We start from the raw sequence: 21307 nt of genomic DNA, 5'->3' as shown, positions 1-21307 counted from the left end.
AGTTAATAGGAAATTTTCTTAGATAAAAATGAAGATGTTTCTTCTGCTGGTTTTCTCTGCAGCTTGATAATGCAGGGGATGAATATATATACTTGTGGGAATTCATATATTCAGGAGCTGTATATTCAGTGGAGAGCAGAAATTGCTATGGGTCAATATAAAAAAGTTGGAATTCAGTGTTTAAGATTGGGGGAAAAAAGACATCTAGTATCAAGCCTATATTCTTATGAATTTTCCCCTTTTTTTTCTTTTTTTTTTTTGGTGAGTCTTGATTAAGAACCACTCTGGATAGATTGGTTCCTGTTTGGATTAGAGGTCTAATCCATGATTGTTTACAAAAATACCCATATTCATCAGTCTTTGGAGGACAAATGGCTACTCAGGGCATGGATAAACAGTCACAAACCCTCTGCTTAGTGCGTTTCCATGGGCTGTTCTGTGCTACTCTGGCGTGGCAGATGAGCAGGGATATCTTGTGCAGGTGTTTTTCTGCATTTTCCTCCTGATTGCTCTCCAAGTGAAAAAATGTGTGACTGCTCTGCTTTTGGCCATCACTAGAGGGCTTCAGAGGGAGAAACCTGCTTGTCTCCTATGTGATGTCAGGAGCCAAACGTTTCTTCTGAAACCTTCTGAGTCTCACAGCATTGTAACAGAGACGTTCTAGTTATGCTAGTCAGAACCTATTGATGTTCAGCAGGTTGTTTGCATCTTTCGTTCAGGAACTTCTTCCATAATTTTTTTTCCCTTTTTAAGCTTCTCTTTTAATTATCTTTTCAAGATAAATGGTAAAACAGATGTGAGGTGAGTAGGGCTGGTGAGCTGACCTCAATTGAAGGGTTTTGCAGAGCCCTGCACTTCCCTGAAGGGAAGCGACTGCAATGTACAGGTTGTTGGTGTGCACGGGCAGGTGCCCACTCTCCAGGCCAGCACTGTGGAGAGGTGGCCAAAACTGGGTTGTCACTGTTGCATGGATGTACACCCTGTGGTGGTTCCCCAGGAAGAGTGTCTGCTCACGAGCTAGAGGCCTGAGGGAATAAGGGATGTATTGTATGAAAGGGACAACCTTTAGCTGGGTGTCTTGCTTTGAAGAGGCTTGCCAGCCAGTTGGAGAGCTGCCCTCAGCTAAGCCCGCTTTCAGGAAGTTTTATAGGTCATGAAATCCAGCAATGTCCTTTTCTTTCCATAGTGCCCTGCCTTTATATGCAGCGGCACACATGGACTGCCCTCATCCTTCGTGCTTTGGATCAGTGGCTCAGCCTTAGCCCAGGAAGAGTTGTGAGTGCCTCCAATTTCTGTGTGGTGTGGGAACACTGAAGCACATAATGGCTGCGATTCAAAGACAAATGCTAGCTCTTTGCTACTGATCACTTTGGCAGAAAGCCCCAGATGCTCAGAGACTACAGATGGAGCTGTTTTGGGGAGAGTTTTTTTATTAAAGAAGATAAAAAGGCACCCAAAACTTTAGAATTTTATATTATTACTGTTATCAGTGGTGGTAGTACTATTATGTTTTTCTGTCTTCATAATAGCCTCCCAGTTCTTCCTTTCCTTATTCTGCACCCCTTGAACCTCACTTTTCAGTTCATGCCATACAGAGCAAAGCTGAAAGCTTTTTGTAGCTGTGCATCATTTTTTAGTAAACCAGCAGAGACAAGCTTAACCAACTTAACCATCAGTTTCTGTGAAACTTTTCTTTTTGAGTGGGCTTTGGGATTTCTGCATGTACCTTTTGAAAGGACTAGGCTGCAGGACACTGCAGGAGAGGAGCCTTCAGCCATGACGGGCTTTGTTCAGATACCTTAGTCTGGCAGAAGCTGACCTCTGCAACACATGGTCTTTCACTTAGCTGCCTCCAACTATTGGAGAAGTCTGATTTGCTGTGTGTGGAATTTCTGCTGCTTCCATGCTGTTTGGTAATGTTTCCAAACCAAGCAGCAGATCCTTGCCTTGGTCATGGAGCTGGAGCTGGCAGGGTTGCTGCAGCTGTCCCTTTGTGCATGACTTCACTGACACACAGCTCTGCTCAGAGCAAATCCGGTGCCTTGAACCTTAGCCTCCTGAATTTTGAAGCTCTCCAAACAATCTAGGTTTCGTCTTTTGGATGTAAATGCCTTCCCTGTCTCCCCCATGCATTTTGGCTGGGCTAATTGCTCTCAGTTTGGTTTCAAATCAAGTGTGATTAAGGGAAGATTTCTTCAGACTGCCACTTAATCATGTTACCAGACTAGCATAGTAAAAAGTTGTAATATCTATTGGGGTGAATACCCTGAGTGCAGAATTACAGGCCCTTTCCTGCTCATGAGTCATCTTCCCCTGAGACTCTGTAGTGATAGCATTGCTTTTATTTTAACAGAAAAATCCCCGAGCAGGCGACCAGTTATTTATCTGAACAAGAAAGACCATGTTTCTTGTTTTTTGCTGGTATTTTTTTAAAAATTTTTTTAACTCCAAACTTTTGTATATATCCTTAAGGAAGGCTCTGCTTTGAGTGTAGTTCCCGTGCAGATGCTGGCTGGGCAGACTTGGGGCTGTGCTTGGCACAGGGAATGTGGTGGCTGCTGTAGGCTGGGGAAACCAATACATTTTCTGAGGGAGATCAGATTCTATTATGTATTGGGGGGTTTCAGTAAAACATGTTATGCCTGCTTTTATTTTCCAGTAGGGTTGCTGAGTTTCACTTTTTACAGGTGCTTGTGCTACAGGAGTGGGTTTGTGCCTGTCTGAACTGCCTGCTTGAGAAAAGAGCCTCCAGGGCAGCTCACAGCAGGCTCATAACACACACACACACACACACACACAGCCTTTCTATGTCACTTGTCTCTCTGAGCACGTGTGGTGCCCAGTGAGTAGAATAACCAAGCGAGACCCTGACCACAGGCCTGAGGAAGCGGCGATGCCCATCCCTGCTCGGGGATGGTTGCAGCCGCCTGGTTGGAGTGGTGGATGTGCTTCCACCTCTTCATGGACTATTGCAGGGCTTTTTCTTTCTGGGTGAGAAGGCCTGGCCTCTCTGGTTTCTCTTACAGGCTTTGTGGTCAATGTAGGGCCTGCCACAGGACAGTTTTGGACTCAGTAAACCTCATTTTCTCATCAGCAGCATCCGAGTGTTGGTGCCTGACTTCCTTGTTCCTGTTCGGGCTCTCGCTGCCTGCTGTGCATGCACAGTTTTGAGCAGCTGTCTGACCATTCATTATTTTGGTCCCTGCAGGTCCCCTCTGCTAGGTGTGGTGCAGTTGTGACAGACAAGGCAAGGCTGGCAGGTTAGGGTCTGGCAGGAGCCCCTGCTTTTCAGCAGGGCAAAGAGAAGCTGAGCCTCACTGGAAGCTGGTGTTGTGGTTGGGAAGTGGACTTCTGTCTCCTGCTCTCAGCATTTCAGCTCAAGAGTGAGAGACTTGTGCTGGGATCTGAGCTGTTTGTTTTTAAACTGGAAAGTGAGATGCCATAGCAGCTCTGATTTTTTGAAGTGAAATACCTTTTAATAAATGCTTGCCTGTTCACAGCCCAGCAGCAAAAACAAACATGTACTGTAGCATTAGGACTGTTTTATATTTTTTCCAGTCTTATTTTCTTGGCTGTTAATCAAGGTCTCTTTGTCACCTTCCCAGCTAAGGGTAAATGCAGCTGGGGTATAATATTTGCAAGCATTCGTTGCTTTTATTTATCCTGATGGAGGCAGAAAGGCTTTTCTTCTCAGACAGGTAAATAATTAGCTGGCCATCCACAGCTCCCTTGCTCAGAGAGCAGGAGTAAGGGAGAGAGGGGACTGTGACAACCCCATTTAATAGATGGACATGAGCATCTTGTGGCTCTGTTCATTGTTAATTCACTCCTGCAGCACTGCTCAGCTGTGAGGTTTCCAGGCGTGCTTGGCAGCACCGACAACAAAAACATCTGGTCCAAGAATATAGCTCCTTTTTGCTGGCAGCTGCATGGAAATGATTTTGTACATCGTAGCGTAGCGCCAAATGCACTTAACTTGTACACTAAAGTGCACAGCCTTTATAGAGCTTTGGCAGTGCAGGGCGATTTTAAATGCTCTGCATAAGTCAGCGTTAATCTACCAAAGAAAATCAAAACCTCAGCAACCAATTTTATAAAGAACTTGCTTATCACACATGCCCAGACGTGGCTGCACCTTTGTACCTGTCTAACAGCTGTTCCTGTCTGAACACAAAGGAAAAGCCTTTTGGTTGCAGCTCTGGTTGTCATCTGTCCTCTGGGAGGGTTTGGCACAGACATGAAGGGAAATTTGCCCCTCTCAGACATCCCTAAATTCCACTCGTCAGCAGCTGCATTTGTTACTGATAGAGGTTGTCTGTCTCCCCTCTTGTTTTAGAAAGGAGCTGGCAATTGCTGAAGAAAAAATGTTAACTGTGAATCAAATAGTTTGTGTGTCTGCTGGTAAATTGTAATTTGAGTGATTGGATCTGATAATTACAGACATCATCATCTTGTCAGTCAGTTGTGAATCATTTGGTAATGGATTTCCCATTTTTAAAAGAGCTGTTTTTTTGGGTAATAGTGTATTTTAGAGGTAAAATATAATATCCATATACCTTCTTGCTTTGAAACCCCCTAGGGTTATAAACATGGATCTCATTCATACATGAACAAGCAAGTTAGAGAGGTCTGCTTCAAGAGAGCTGCTCTCAGCATACATATTCCAACATTTCAAGCTGTTTATTTTCTGTTTATTCCTATAGAGTAGCTGAGCGCGGTGTTGTTTTTTCACTGTTAAAGCTGCTGTTACATTGTAAGTTTTGGGAATGAAGAAGGGCAGGGAGGAGCAGAAATCCCAAGTCTAGTCTGATACCCATCATTGGCCTGGGTTTACCCTTTGCAGAAGGAGGGTAAATTGCTCTCAGTTCCTTCCCAAGAAGTAGCAGGTGGTTTAAGGGCTTGGGCAGGTTTCAGTAGGTCTGTGAAGGTCTGATGGTGTCACAGCCACTGACCTGATATTGGTTTTCTGCTCTGTCACCATTATGAGGAGCAGTTCTCACCAAAACAGAGGGGAGGAGAAGGTGGAGATGGTGACAAAGGGAGTAGGAGCGAGCCTCCTCCTTCCAGCTTTTTAAGCAGTCCTTGCTTGCAATTTTGGTGTAAGAAACCAAAGGTATTTTCTGGAGTATTTTGAAAATTGAATTTGGCAAACCTGTAGGACTTGTTCCAGTCTCCTCCCGTGGTATACGCAGACAGTGGTTTATTCAGCCTGTTTCTCAAACACACTACGGTGGGCTGGTGTCGCAGGTGGTTTTGTGATCCCTTCTGTCCCTCATCAGGTGTGAGAGGAGTGGACCTTTGAAACTCTTGGGTCCTCCCTGCTGGCACCTTGCATCTTGGATTTGCAGTTCTTTCTCTGCGTAAAGCAGGGGGAATGCTGTGGATTACTGACAGAGGCTGAGTGGTGACTAATATTGGACCAGAGGAGCTAAAGTGTTTAACCTTTAGGCAAAGATTACCTGAAATTAAGACTTGTAAGGACTTGTGCTCTCACACTGTCATTGAGTCGTGTTTGTAAGACACATGTACAGATCGGATGATTTCTTTTATTCCTGGGCAATTTACATATTTTGGCTGCTGCACAAAAGAAACCTTGTGTTGAATAAGTCAGATCATGATCTCACACCAATCCTTGCTTACAAGAGGATTTTTGGAAGCCGTAGCATAGTGCAGAATTTTGAGTTTTCCTTTTGTGGGTGTGAAACAGAGCATAGGTTACTTGCTGCACTAAAAATGGGCATTGGACAAAGGTACACCACTTTAGAAAAGAAACGTTAAATCTGTTTCTTCATAGTATCAGGCTCAGTGAAGTGTATGTCACTTTATAGAAGTGGATTGGTGGCTTGCAAAGAAAATGCAGTAATTTCAGGTTTGGGCCTTTTTTTAGTACTTATTTTCTGACAAAATATAGGGCTTTGTTAGTGTTGCAGACAGTTTTAAATATTTGGAAGGAAAAATTGCTGCACTCACAGCATTTTAATGAGGACAATTCCCTTAATTAAAGCATTAGAAAATGTAGGGAATGTGGACAGCTGAGGGATTAGCAATATGTTACAAAGTTCTTCTTCAACCTACTATTTGATTTGGTGTCAGAAGACCAAGACCATTATAAAACTTGTAGTCTTCCAGCAGTTGTTCGCTTGTCTTAACCACTGATGCTACCAGTGACCACAATTCTGTCTGATTTTAGGCACACAGTGGTTGTGCTGAAGCCTGGAGTGAAAGTGACCTGAGAATCTGCAGTTTAACATGGGGAAAGGTGCCTGTGAGGGACAGGTCTGTCTACCTGAGGTGGTATTTGTCCTGTAGAGGGGTAAAGGTCACTGGTGAGACTGTGTCTCCTGGAGTATGAGGTACTTGCTTCATGGCTACCAGCTGCTCGCTGCTGGCAATTGTGGTGGTACTTGTTTGTGCTGCCCTATATTTTGGGTTTGTTTTTGTTTTTGGTGATTTTGTTTCTTAGTTTTGTTTTGGGGTTTGTTTTAATTTTTATTTTAAAATTTATTTCTTAATGTATGATTGATTTTGTAGTATCATTGTCAGTCTACCCCCTCTGCTTTGCAAATCTGTGTGTTTGCTTTTGGCCTAAATAATATAATGTACTGAGCCCTTCAGGAAAAAAGTGGTGGTATGTGATAGAGTTGCTGAATTTCTCTTGACGACTACTTCTCCAGCCCCATCTCATTTTGATAAACGATCCTCTGTGAAACAGCCCTGAGGAAAGCCCATGTGGGATTACTTTTCTGTCCTGTCATTTGTTCTGTTCCTGTTTGGGTGTGCATGGTTGTATCTTTTGTGTTTGTTATCCCAAACTATTTTATTTGTCTTGTAGCATTTTGGTTTCCTTCAATATATTAAATGAAAGAGGGGTTGTAAATAAATTCCTCTTCCCTGTTCATCTACAAGACCTGTTGGTCAGTGTGGGTGTGAGGCTGTATATTGGACAAATCTGTCCTTTAAGAAAATCAGTGTCTTTGTGTAATTATAGGTTTTCACTACGTATGTACTAGAAGAACATTAGTGTTATGCCAGAACTACTATTTTTAATGTATTTTACTTTCTCAGCTTACATTTCTGCTAGTACGATGTCTGTGTGGCATTTGGTGCATAGGAAATCTGCTTTTAGTAATTTCAACCTTTTGTTTCCTCTCTTCTCTCAGATGTTCCCCTTCTGCCTCCCTCTAAGTTTAAAGCTTAGTCTCAAGCCAGAACTTTAGTTTCTTGTTGAATCTCTCCAGCTGCATGAAACCTGCAGGACTCGGGAGCCTTTTACATCTCCCAGGTCCAAACTGCAGCCCAGCAGCGTCTGGACTGCACATGTGGGGAGGGGCTCATGTGTGGGTCCCTTTGGGAAGGAGGTCTGCCCTCCAGGTGGGAGTGGTGGAGCTTCATACTGCTCAGGGCAGAGCAGGGACCAGGTAGTGGCAAATGCCTTCCTTGGCTCTGTCACCCCCCTGAAATGTTGCTTTCCTTGGCATCAAATGCATGCTGAGATTGGAAGTAGAAAAGCCATGCAACATTTTTGCATTGTGCATTAGCCTGCTTTCTCTCCAGCATCTACATCTCTTCTAATTATCTGAGCCTGGAGCTTTGCATAAAGCAGATTTCTTTCTTTCACACACAGATTTAATTTTAATATCTGCTAGAAAGGGCTTGTTCCGATCACAAGAAATCTGAGACTGGATGTAGAAATTGTATAGCAACAGGCATTTTTAGTGTAAATAATAGTGATGAAAGTAGGGGACTAGTCCTTCTCTCTTTTATGAGAGCTCTGAAGATGTCAGTATAGGGCTAGCTTGTTGTGTAACTTGTAAGTAATTTAGGCTTGATGAGGATGGACAGTTGAATTGTATAGCTGGGACAAACATGCAATCTGAGCAGGAAACTCTTTTAAGTAATCATGACTAGGATCAAGGAATTAGCCTTGGAAGTAGTTGAAGCTATTTGCCCTTAGGAGGTTTCTCTCTTGGTTGTCTTTGGAAAAGCCTATGGCATCCCGGGATTTTACTGAGGGAGGTCAGCAGTGGTGTGTTTCTGTGCTTTCAGAGCAGCTCATTCAGTGACCAGCGAAGGCACCGGAGACACATCAGGCAAGAAAGAAAATATTGTTGTCGCAGTGACTGGCAGAGGAGGTGGTTTAGGGGGGAGACAACAGACAAGTATTGTCTTCACGTGGTTTTTGGCTCCTTCCTGCCTGCACGTGATTCCATCTCCTGCGCCTGCACAATGCTGCTACACAGGCTCCTTGGGGAGTGCTGGGACCCTGCTTAGGAGCTAGTCCTTCCTCATGCCTCTTTGTCCAGCTAATTTAACTGTTCCTTTATGGCTGCAGCCTCAGTGATGGCACTGTGGTGAACAGCTTGGCTCATTTGCTTTCTCGTTTCAAACAGTGCCTTTAGCATGCAGTAGAGAGGGTGTTGTGCCAAGGCGAGACAAAGCAGCTTCTGTTTTGTGTGTTCGGTGGAAGTGTTTCTCACCTGCTTGATGAAATGTTGCCACTGAAGGTAACTGAATGTGGTCATAAGGACAGCACTGTTCTGCCAGCCAGTCTTTGCAAAAGTAAGGTTTTTTGACCCTCGATAAAGCTTCCCAGCCGTCTTCTGCAATTACCATGCCTGAGCAGGGTTGCTGCTTTGCTGTTCCTGGCAGCGTGGCTCTGTGCCGGCAGCAGCAGCAGCTCGCAGGCTGGCGGGCAGCTCCCAGTGACAGGATGCCTGGTTTCCAGAAAGCTCACAAGTGGTAAAGCCCATGAAGGCCTTTCTCTGCATGAGTTGTCATGTGGATGAGGGGCAGAGGCTGAGGCACCCTCCCAGCCGTGGTGGGAGATGCTCAGCACCCGTGCCACTGCTTGCTGGATGGCTAGTGCTCTGTCAGTGCCACTGTGTGGCATGAGGGATGCCTTCCTCAAGAGGGTACAGTCTGAAAGCCTTGGAAACGTCTGTGTTTGGGAAGGACCCAAAGGACAGTGCAGAGAAATTAACCTGCTGATGCCAAGGTGGGAAGAGTATGTGGGTAAGGTGTCCGTGAAAAAGAGGCCTTGCATGTGAAGTGAAACAGGCACAGAGAATGCTGCGAGCGAGAAGGTAGCACAGGAGAGAGACAGATGGGAAATAAACTTACATGAGGTCTTTAGCTTGAGGGTGACAAAGCTTAAAGGCTTGTAAAAAGTTCTCAAGAAGGATGAGGTGTAATAAGAAATTTAAGATTTAGGAGGGATTGTATAAGGACTTGTTAAATATTTATTGCACCTCTTGATTAAAGTCCTTTATTTAAAACAGTTTAGACTTTCCCTCCCAAGAAGCCTGTGTTTGATATTTTTTCTTACCAACTATTTTATGTTGTATTCCCAATTCCAACGCTTTGCTGTGATGTTGGAGAAGATCACATTTTTCCATGTTGCGCTCTCTGCACTGAAGGCTGCTCTGCTTTATACAAACTTCCTACCTTGGCAGTCACTGGCAAGGACTTACCCACTTGGAGTATCATTTCTCTTGTGGTTTGGTTCCTCCTGAAATTACAACCTCCTTCCCGGCTTGGAGGCAGCGCCACAGCTCCCACTTCAAGTACTGTGCTGTGTGCAATACTGCCCTGGCTTTCCTCGCCAAAACATCTCCCTGGTGTGTGAGAACTTTATTAACGAGTGTATATATTATGGATTCCTGCAGCAGAAAAGGTCACCTATTGTGCTAGGCTCTATTCAGACTTTCTCTGTCCTGGACAGATTCTGCTCCAAATGGATGCTGGCCATGTCTGGAGTGCAAAGAGGAGGGAGGTTGTGACACTCAAGCAGAATGGTGGTTTGCAAAAATTGGTGTTGTGACTTGATTTATCCAGGAAGATTTTTGTTTGTCATTTTGGTGTCTTTTAGGACTTTTTAAAAATTTTAATGTGAGTGAAAGGCAGAAGTGAAACATGAGAGGAAGCAGAAAGGAAAACAAACTGGGTTTCTTTTGGACTTCTCCTGTTTTTCTTCAATTAGTGTGTCAGGGGCAGATGGTAAAAGAAAGGGAAAGTTGTTATCATTTTGATGCCTGTGAAGGCAGACTGGTTTCCTCTCCACTGCTCTGGGAGTCCATGGGTTAGCAGTGCCTTTTCGCTCCCAGTGCGGGGCTGAGGCTGCTGCCTCCTGCTCTCCACAGATCCCAACGCTGCCGTGGTCTCAAGATTCCAAAATTTCAGAAGCTGCCACTGGAGCTTGTGATCCTCAGGAGCTCAGCTTACTCTGAAACCCCAGGCAGAGTATTGCCAGCTGCCATTCTCCAGGCAGGGCAGCTCCATGGGTATAGGCAGGCAAAGTTTTGTGGGCAGTACTGGGAAAGCAAAGGAGAGGAGATTTGAAGGCTTCCCTCACTCCATCCTGTTTTGCTGGTGTTTGATTTTACACTGTTTGGTAGTGATATAAATTTCAAAAAACCCTTGGTTGTAGCTTTAAATGACTGGATATCATTTGTGAAGGGAGAGACAAGATTTGACACTGTCTCATTTCTTAAATCAGAAAGCGAAGTTACTGAAAGGACCAATTTGTATTCTGCTTCACACTGATTTAGAGCAGTGTATAAATCATATGGTAGGATAAGTAAACTTGCTCTCTCCTTTATCACAGAACATTGTCTTGCTTTAACCTTGCTGGACTGTGTTTTCTCATTCGCATCATAATAGTAGGGTAAATAAAACCTTTGGAAATAGCCCTGAGTTTCTCCTCCTTGAGCTGGCAGAATGAATTTCCAGCCAAGAGCAGTAGTCAGACAGATCTTCCAGGTGAGGGAGTTTGAATGGAAAGTCACCACTTACATGCCTTGATATATGTCTTTGCTCTACCTTTGGGAGGTTTGGGTATTTTTTTTCTTTTTCTTTTTTTTTTTTTTAAAATTCAGCTCCTGAAATAATTTCATTGTGCTATAAAGCTTGGGAAACAGTGATTTCCCCCTTACTCCTCCAGGTGTGTTTCTCAGAGAATTTCTCATAGGGGTCTCATACCAGTTTTAGTGCTGGAACAGGTCAGGACAGTTGTGCTTGGTCTCTGAGGCATCTAGACAATGATGTTTAGGGACAGACTTGAAGCGACTTTTCCTTTGGTTATGTCCTCCCTGATTCTGACACTTCTAGAGCTTAGTTCTCTTCCATCCCTAAAAAATGTCCAGAAGAGTGTTTCTGAATTCCTTGTCTTCCAAAAATTTGTGTAAATATGCAGTGTTTTCTTTCCATAATGTTGCAGGGGGTGGAGTGCTACCTTTGGAAAACAGCTGATAATCTTCCTTACATGGATCTGCACTGGTAGCATTTTTTTACAGCAAGTTTCTCCAGTGGCAACCACAGTCAAATACTTAAATATTCAGCTACATAAATCATCACAGTTTTGTAAATGCTGAAGTAATACAGACAACAAGTCATTGATTTGCCATCTGCATGCAGAAAAACCCACACTGATATTTAGTGTGCAGTGATGAATGAAGAACAATGGATGTTGAGCTTTGTGGCGGAGCAGTAAGCAAGCTGATCAGGTGCTGCTGGGTGGTAGGCTTAGAGGTAACACACCTGGGTTTATTTTCAGTGTGCTGATTCAAATGGTTAGAAATTATCTGAATGTGCATAGGTGGATTTCTGTGTGGGAGTCATATGCAGGTTTTAATCTTACAGACAAGATTATTTTGGTAAAAGAGTTTTGCAGTTAGAAACCCCCTAGGGATGCTGGCACGTCCATTTAGTCTCTGAAGGGAAACACATGAAAAGGGAGAGGAAAGCTGCTCCAAGCTTGATTTAACCACGTGAGTCTTGCAAAAGTATAGCTTACTGCAAAAATTACTGGTAATCAGACGTGCTGTCACAAACAGACAGGGAATGTATAAGTATAAAACACTTCCACCAGCTCCATCAGAGGGAAGACAAACAGGGTTTCAATGGGAGTTTGTATTCACAGATAATGGCTTAAAGTGGTAATTGATGCCAGCTGCATAAAATCACTAGGAAGGGCTCACCAGCTGCCTCTCTCCTTCAAGAAAAAAGGATGTACTTTTGTATTACTTCATGAGAATGACAGTCTCTTGCCTCAATCAGTTTTAATTTTCTGCTTTTGTGATACCCTTGCATCTGCAAATGGAGGGACTGTCAGTGGTGGTGGTGGTGGTGCAGTGCATGTGTTGTCTGGAGGAGGTGACAGACCTTCCATCTCTGAGGCTGGCTCACATGTCCAAATCCCAGGACAGCTGCCAAAGCACCTCAGTCTCCTCAGGAGGATCCCTGCTGCAGGCTGCAGCGTACCCTCCCTGAGGCACGTGTGTCCATAAGGAGATCTGTGCGGAAATGGCCTTATCCGGTGAGATTTTTGGGTGGGATTCATCTCGCCCTGATGCAAGACATCTGCAGGGTTGGTGTCTGGATCTTGGTTAATGACCTCACCCTCCTTTTGTATAGTTAGTGGGGAGAAGTAAACACCGGTAGGGTGCACATTGTTTGGCCTCTTTCAGATGTCCACACTGGGATGAAATGACCTGTACCCTGGGAAAAAAAAAAAGCTTCTGAATCTGGAACAGAACAGTTTTGGTCTGGCCAGCTTTTTGTTTTTAATTTTCTTTTTTTAAAGTCTTCTACCAGTTGCTCTACCACACCAGTGCTTCATCCTTTTCTGTGCTGATTAATCCTCATAATAGTTCCTGTTGCCACAGAGTCTTCAGGACTCATTGCCAGGGGGTTATCGATCCACCCTAACTAAGTGGATGCTCCCAAAGCCTGGCAGAAATTACTGAATCCATTTATTATTGTAAACTGCATTTTGTACTAGATTGAACTGTAGGTGAGGAGCTTTTTGTGTTGTAGATAAGTGCTCAAAGGCAGCTGAAATATGAATGTAGGACCATTGGTAGCTCTAGTTCAGGGAGATACTTGGGGAGATATTGCTGCAGGGAGATTCTGCTGCAGGCCTTTGAGCAGGTGCTGTGACACAGACTCAGTGGAGAGCTGAAAGAGCAGTAACTGTCTACAGTCTGCTGGCTCTGTGTGTGCCTTTTTTATTGTTTGTTCTTCAGGATTTTTGATTTTGGGGGTGGCAGGGGCTGGGATTTTTATTATTTCATTTTTCAGAAATAGATCCTGTCTAAGTATTGTCATTTTGGCTGCTGTTACAATAAATAAACACAAGCAACCTTTAGGACATCCTGCCCATTGTATTGCAAAAGCTATTGTGCTCATGTGCTGAGGGTAGGAAGTAATTTTTATCTAAAAAGTCAGTTCCAAATAGCAGATTAATCCAATTATACATATTAACCTATCAGGAATTAAGTCCCAAAGCATCAAGTTTAACAATGCTCCTGTTTAATTTTTTTTTTGCCTAAATGCGCAGTTCAGAGGTTCAGTGTAATATAAGCCTGTCTTCCTCCTGTCTTTTTTTCTTCTTTTTGCATATAGTCTGAATAAATAAAAAATCATTCAACAGCAAGGACAACAGAAGCAGCTGAGGAAGCACCAAGTTAGCTTTTGGCTCAAAAAGCTTTTCTGACAACGCTCTCTCCCAGGGGTGCTGTTCACTAGGAACTTTGATTTACAAGATTTTCTTACTATTTTGTTCAGTCTTCCAGAAATACACAGTATTTTACTTCAAAGACACATCCCGAGAAAATGTAGTAATTGTTTATCCCTGGTGCATTTTGGGAATTCTGTCATAATAATTTACGAGTAAGCATTGCACCCCACTATTAGAGTATTTGAAATGGTTGTTAGCTGTGTAGCAAAGAGTGGTGTCTTTTGTTCCAGCTGTGTGTACCGGTGTGTATAAAGAGTTAACACGGAGCTAGTATTAACATCTGCATATATCATGAATAGGATATTTGATTGCTAGCGTGGTACAAATTACGAGGAAGTTTAAGGCTTAAAATTTTATCATATAATCAGCTTTGACATCACAGAATAATCAGAGTATGTGCTACTTTTCCCATCAGCCAGCAACCCTAGGGAGAAGTTTTGGCTTCTTCCTGGAATCAGTTTAAGGTCGACGTTTTTCTGCTTGGATATAAAATTGTGGAGCAAAAAGGGATCTATCTGCCTTTTAATTTGTTGCCTTGATAGGTGGTTGAAGAAGACTCCCCCTGTGTAGGTATGGGAAGAGAGAGTTGGGGGCGGGTTGGTGTCTGCTCCTTCTTTTGTATCTGCTGGCTGCTCACACACCACCTCAAAGCATGTGGATCCTTCCACGTGACATGTCCTACTGTCACTTCAAAAGCAGGTTGTGGGTGTTTAAAGGAGTGGTTTCATGCCATTTCAGCTCTTTGGAGGCATGACCTCCCTTCACCTGAGCTGCTCTTTGCTTGGCACCTTGCTGGAGCGGGGGGAGCCAGGGGAAATCCTTCCTCTGCCTTTGTGTCTCAGCATCCTGTTTACTGCTGGGCTCCTGGCCCATTCTTCCTGATGCACTTGCTCTTCCTCCACAGAGGCAGATGGAGGAGGAGAAGGAAGCTTGTGCACGAGGCAAATGCCTTTTTCTTGCAGTAAGGGGAATTCCTGATCTCCACCTCTGTTTTCCTGTGTCAGTCCAATGCTGGCACCAAGATGGGAACCTGCTTTGGTAGCTGGTTTCACAAAGCCACTGTCTGGCATTTTAATAGAACTGGTTGAAATTTCCAAAATTAAAAGAGAAAAAATGAGGAAGATGGAAATAATACTCGTCTGCCATAAATTCCCAGCCTGCTAGCTGTGGATTTGCTTAAGGTACTACAAGCATTGCATTTTTGAAACAGATTATGTCATGTTCTATCACTGGGTCAAATCCATTGCATCTTTTATTTGTTTCTTTGTGCTACTGAAAATTTGGGAAAGACTTGTTTTAGACCATCTCAATAGAGAGGATTTTGATGGCATGAGCATCAGAGGGGTTTACGGAACATGATGCTGGTGTAAATTGACGTTCAGAAAAAATCTGCTTTTGTGAAAGTGAGGAATAAATCAATAATGCATGTGGTATATTAAACATATGGGGGGTTGTTTTCTTTTTTTTCCAAAGGATGAAGAAGAAGAAATCAAGCTGGAGATTAATATGCTAAAGAAATATTCTCATCATAGAAATATTGCAACTTATTATGGTGCTTTCATTAAGAAGAGTCCTCCAGGACATGATGACCAACTGTGGGTAAGCAGATGTTTTTCAAACATGTTCCTAAGTCTTTCCCTGTTGGGTATAGATTGATGATGAGAGAAATACCACTTTATGGAAAGACAAGCTAAAGGAGTTTGGTGCTTGCCTCAACTGCCAGATAAGTGAATCACAGAGACTAATCACACATCCTTAAGGGGATGTCTGAACCAAGATTTGCTATAAGCAGTGGATTTGTTCTTTAAGTAACTTTTTTCTCCTGTTTCCCAGATGGATAGTAACATGTTTCATAGGAACAAGACAGCTGAGCAGTAAGAATATGTGACTGTAAAAAGAAAGCTGAATTTGATATTGTACCCGTTACATTTTTCATCCCACCTCATCTACACCCTCTAGAGGACTGAAGTTTGGGGTTGAAATCGCAAGGGTGCACGTTCTTCCATAAATACATGGAAATTAAAGGATAAGAAGTGTTGCAGTGATGTGATAAGTTTGATTCCTTTAGCATTGGATGTGCTCTTACTGCTAATGCATTTTGCATAGCTGAGCAAATCCAGATTCCCAGCATTAAATTACAGTGATTAAATCAGTCCTTGAAAATGTGGTAACTAATGTGAGACATATTCCATATATGTCTGACACACATTGAAGACATTTGGTTGAATCCATTTTCCAGGCAGAGATGTAAAATACATTCTGTACTTCACAAGAGCTTCCCAAATCAGTGCTGTAACCTGATTATTTTGCTTTGCTATACAGCTGAGATCTGTGTTTAATGTTGGTTGTACAATGATATTTGTTTTGCAGCTTGTTATGGAGTTTTGTGGAGCCGGCTCTATCACAGACCTTGTGAAGAACACAAAAGGGAATACCCTGAAAGAAGACTGGATAGCATATATCTCCAGAGAGATTCTCCGGGTAAGGAAAGCAGTCTGCCCCACACAGAAACAGTCTTACAGAGATGCAGCCTAGCTTGAGGTTCTGCAAGAAGCTGTTTCTGATCAATCCCATTAGCCATGTCATCACTTGGAGAGTGCGTAGGAGCAGATAGATGTCTGCTCCACATCATCTAACTTGGTGTGAGTTGTACTGTATTGTAGCAGAAGCCTTGCAGAAAATTGCAATTTCTAGTCATGAGAAGCCAATAGAGGAGCCAGTGACCTTGCCTACTGCAGAAGCTGTGAAACAGTGTCCCTGAGACCTGGGGCTGAAACAGTTTTGTAGCATGGTAGGGTACAGAAAGGGCTTTTCTAAATATGCTTGCAGCTGCCTTTTTCTTTCCTAATCACATCCATGGAGGAAGAGCTGTTGGCTCAGGCCAGCAGTCAGGACCTCTGTGCTGTGATGTGCTCTCACCTTGTGTTGTCCCTGCAGTCTGTCTAGAGCAAGCAGCTCTGTCACGTGTGGCTGTGCCCCGTGTGGTGCTTGCAGGCGGCGCTACAGAAGTTTTTCAGGAAGAGGTCTGCAGCTTACCAGTTGTTCTAAAATTGCAACTTAAGCTAATTACTCTTAATATTTAATTTCCAGTTGGTACAGTTTAAGTGCTTTTTGAATTGGCATTTGTTTTGCTTCACTAAGTAAATCTGGGATGGTTTTCCTCGTGCTTCTTTGTAAAACAAATTGCCTCCTACCCATACCACTACACAGTATGTTTGTTCAATTGCTTAATCATAAATGAAGTTCTGAAGGGCTTTATGTTAAAGGAAATGAGCACTGGCTCTTGCATAAATCAATGCTGCTGTTGTCTGCGTTACACATTTGCTCTGCCTTGGCAATTTTTAAGATGAGGATGGAGAGAGACACATAGTTCTGGTCTCTTGCTCTAATTTCAAATCCTAGAGGACAGTCCAGCTGCTGGTGTTTGACTGGCACATTTTAAGTTGTTTACAAAGGAGAAGTTGTATTTCAAAACAAATGGTTAGCATGCTTTAATGTGAGGAAAGCTAATTTCTGCAGGACCATCTTACCCTTGATTTGAGAGACATGTGGGCTTCGAGGTATTCTATACTATGTTGCATTCATCCTAGATCCTCTTTAGGTAAAACAGTTAAACACTTGCTGAGAAGAGGAAAAAGTATTTACCTCAGAAAAGAGGGAAAACTATTTTCTCATTCCAATGAGAGATTTGCAAAAGGGAGTATTAATTACTGACCATCAGGAGCTGGAATATCTGGAAAAAAGGAATGCTAAACTCACATTGCAGTTTGGTGTTTCAAACCCTGGTTCAGTACAGAGTTTGTCAGAGGTGGAAGAGAGAAGTGGTGTAACACAAAGTTAAAAGGAGCTAAAGTGCCAAAGATTGGTGTAGATGGAGATACAGGTGAAGGTAGACCCAGTGAATCCTTGTGTGGTTAGAAAGGTGGGGGGACTGCAGGAAAGTGGAGACGTTGCCCCTCTGTCTCCTCCCAGGCCTTTGTAACTCCAAATGTGTTTTTTCAGTAGGGTTAAATGGTACTCTGGAGAGAACAGATGATTATCTCTCTGGCTGGGTCAGAGTAGCAGAAGGCTTTAAAAATATCCTGTGTGAAGCTGTGGAAAAGCCTTCATTCCTGTGAAAAATAAGACCACACTTACCATTAGCAATCAGTGAAGGGTCTCAGGGATATCAGCTCTTCACTTGATTTGCTTGTGACATGTGGAAGGGAAGCTGTAGGTAGTGTTTCTTTGTCACAATCATTAACTGTTTTTAAAAAAGGAAAACAGCCCAATGGTTATGTAGGAAAACTGGTAAATGATCAGTTAATGAAGAACATGTGTTAAGAAATACTTCTCTACAGCAACCACTACTCTCTTAACCTCTTGCAGCTGTAAAGGTTCTATTCCTTTATTTTTCACAAAATGTTAGAAGACTGTGAGGGCAACACGAACAGGCAAGATGATCCCACTGGAGACTACAATTTTCCAAGCAGAAAACTGAGGAGATCCCAAAATACAGGCAGTTGCTAAGAGGGTTGCCTGTTGTTCTCCCAATTACATTAGAGAGTAAAATGCAACATATGTCTTTCTCAGCCCTCCCTCCACATGGCTAATGCTTTGGGGCATGTATCCAGGTGCTGTCTCAACAAAAAGCACCGTATGCCAGGAGGTTTTGTTTCCTTTGGAAAGTATAACGCTTGTGCTTTTTTTTTTTTTTTCCCTCTTTGCACTTTTTTTTCCTGAGGTACAATTATCTGGCTTCATGTTTATGGAGGCTAGAGAAGAGAACTACACTTTTGCAGTAGAGCATGTCTTTGTCATCTGTCCTCCCTTGCCCTCAAACATGACTGCCAGTCCATCACCCCCCACCTTGTTTTTGGGGTGCATTTATACATGTGGATGCTGCCTCCTTTCTCCTTCCACTTCCTTCCCACCTGAATTCTGTGTGACCCTGTGCATGTCAGAAGGCAGTGGCATACACTGACAATGATGTAATTTAGAATGTAATTACTTGGAGACTTTATGGGAGCTGAACTTTCTTCACAGGATGGCTGGGAGGTGTGGAGGTGTTTACAAAGTGCAGATGTTGGGCTGTATATAGGTACTGTGTGAGCCTGATCTGAGCCTGTGTCTCTGCTCCATCACCAAAGCTGTGTGGGTGGTGTGCTGCAGGTCTCTTTGCACCCAGTTGCAAGAGGTTGAGGCACAATGCTGTGACCTTTGGGATGGCTGGGTATGGGTAGTTGCTGAGCCAAGGGCCTAACTCTGAACATCCTCTCCTTCCTCTCTTCTCCTTAATACAGGGGTTGGCACATCTTCATGCCCATCATGTGATTCACAGGGATATCAAAGGGCAAAATGTGTTGTTAACAGAGAATGCAGAAGTGAAACTTGGTAAGTAGGTGCACATGTCCACTTCCCCATTTCATTCAGCCTTTGGTTTTATGATGTTCCCAAATTAATTTCATCCTTTAAGAGCTCTGCAACATGTTTTATAGCATGAGTACTCTGTCAGTGGTTCCATGTGGATTGACAGCCTGCATGTATTTCTTCCTGCTTGGAGAGGATGGAGCACAGGTTGTTGTTGAATTTGCTTAGGAGATGTTGGTTTTCATGCCAGAATCAGTGCAGGGATCATTTTGTTTCCCCTACTGAGCTGTGTGTAACTTGAGTCTGTTCTGATTCACTTTATTCTGGACTTGGGAAGTGACAGGAGTCTCTCTTGTATTTAGCTTTAATTAAAATAGCACCTGCTGTTCAGGTTCTGGACACGAAAATATGATCTGGATAGCACTCTCAAGGGAGCTGTGGCATTGAATTCAAAACACAGTTCCAGCTTTGGCATGCCTGCTGAAAATCGTGCTCATCCCTGGCCTCTTCTCTCCTGCCAAGTGGACATACTCTTTTTTTTATTTCCTCTCTAATTTGTCTCTTTCAGTTAGTGCACATGTCAACCTTCTGTGTTTGTATCACGCTACACTCGCCACCTTTTTTTCGTTAAATATAGAGCCATGCTGAAGGCCTCCCACCCAGCCCACATCCCTTCTGGTTTGCATTACACCTTCCTGCAGCATGAGGCATGGGAAGTTGTCCCGGCTGCTGCAGGAGGAAGCGCTTGGGAGAGCTTTCCTTCATTTGGTCCAAAATGGAGCACAGTAGCTTCCAAACCATTGCTTCCACTAAGCTTGTCTACACCAGTTCGTCACTGTCACTCAGATGGTGGATGCAGTGAAGCTGGCACAGCCCTCTTAGGGCAGGTGCAGTTACTGGTATAGAAGGACATACAGCACTGTGGTCATGAGCAGGGCAAAATAAAAGGCAGAAAACACCTTTGTAATGTAATTGCTTTGTAATGAAATGGGCATCTCTTTCGCAGCCTGTGTGCATGTGTGCTCAAAGTTAGCACATCCTGAATAATTCTCATCTTTTGCTCTCATTGATGTTTCTGCTCTGTGCATTAAAGCAGAGAGCAGCTCGCTGAACAACAGATTATTTCTGCTGTCCAGTTTTAGAGCAGAAAAAGTGGTGAACTGAAAGGGACGTGTTTATGCATGCCATTTTCTCATAACATGAGAGGTGCCTTTGGGAAGTGGCTGTTTTTTGTATAGGCAAAGGTGCTCGGCTTCGCCATGTGGGAAGGGACTAAACAGCCCTTTCTCAGCCTCCCAGGCAGTACTTCTGGAGCTGGGCTCTCCCTCCTGTCCAGGCACACCAGTGAGGGCTACAGGAGAGGTGATTGTGTGCTGATGTGTCCCATGACACTTGTGCCCAAGCACATTGTGTGTGAACCATGAGGGCTCACTTGCCTCAGCATTAACCATCTCATTTCTCTTCAGAATGGTCTTCCCATGTGGGATGTCTACAGGGCTTTATTTTCAAATCACTTTGCAAAAGTAATCATTGTGTGATTTCCCCCCTCTTATTTCATTTTACTCTTTTCCCACCCACAGTGGATTTTGGTGTGAGCGCTCAGCTGGACAGGACAGTTGGCAGGAGAAACACTTTCATTGGGACTCCATACTGGATGGCTCCAGAAGTTATTGCCTGTGATGAGAATCCAGATGCTACGTATGATTACAGAGTAAGGGTCCTGTTCAAAGGGAAAACCCAAAACATACACTTGCAATATAAATGTCCGTGGGCTGTGCAGTTTTTGAGACTTCTTATGCTTTGTAGGAGTAATAACTGTTTTGTGTAGTTGCAATCTTTTTACCAAAGTAAAGGTAAGGATACCATCAAATTGTGACCTTTAACAGTTTCTGTGCTTGTATTATTGTACTTTTGAGATGTAAATACAGGACTTCAGGGTGCTGTAGGTGCTTAGAGAAGGCAAAAAAGAGTTTACCTGGAAATGCTTCTGTTCTTGATTTGCATAATGGTTGTACTTTAAATTGTGTTACACTATGTCCCAGTTATTGTGGTAACCCAGAACAATACATTTTGGATGCTGCCTTAAATAGAACCACCGTCTGGAGAGCCACTGAAGTACAGAAGGAACTCTTGAAACTACTTCTGATTCCAGGATACAGATACATGATTTTTTTGATAGAAATTTATCCATCACAACTTTTCTTAACAAAGGTCATTCTTTACGTAGCTTGCTGCAAACCAAGGATGTAATTACTGCAAAACCATAATTGGCTTGATGGTATTTGCACTACCCTTAAGAATATTAGGTATAGGTATTTAAAGTTAAATATATCTAGTGAAAGCATACTGTAATCTTGAAAGTTCCTGTCAGCTGACTTTAATGAGAGCACAAGGAAAGAAAAAATGTAAAAATGTGCTTTGTAAGAAATCTCTACACATTGT

At 43.2% G+C, this 21307-nt stretch overlaps 1 protein-coding gene across 9 annotated transcripts in view; it reads left to right on the top strand.

Annotated features, from left to right (window-relative positions):
* The window catches only part of MAP4K4 (mitogen-activated protein kinase kinase kinase kinase 4), a 164604-nt gene that overhangs the window by 90939 nt on the left and 52358 nt on the right, over positions 1-21307 (top strand). For all 9 annotated transcript variants that reach the window (XM_064408065.1, XM_064408060.1, XM_064408064.1 and 6 more), the window contains exons 4-7: positions 14990-15115; positions 15887-15997; positions 18799-18889; positions 20446-20576. In XM_064408065.1, coding sequence (XP_064264135.1) covers positions 14990-15115; positions 15887-15997; positions 18799-18889; positions 20446-20576 — 459 coding nt within the window. The remainder of the gene's footprint in view (positions 1-14989; positions 15116-15886; positions 15998-18798; positions 18890-20445; positions 20577-21307) is intronic.

This window comes from Passer domesticus, chromosome 2 (genome assembly GCF_036417665.1).
Source record: "Passer domesticus isolate bPasDom1 chromosome 2, bPasDom1.hap1, whole genome shotgun sequence".
Classification (NCBI taxonomy): Eukaryota; Metazoa; Chordata; class Aves; order Passeriformes; family Passeridae; genus Passer; species Passer domesticus.
The sequence above is the reverse complement of the archived record's forward strand: the minus strand, read 5'-3'. Positions and strand labels throughout refer to the sequence as shown.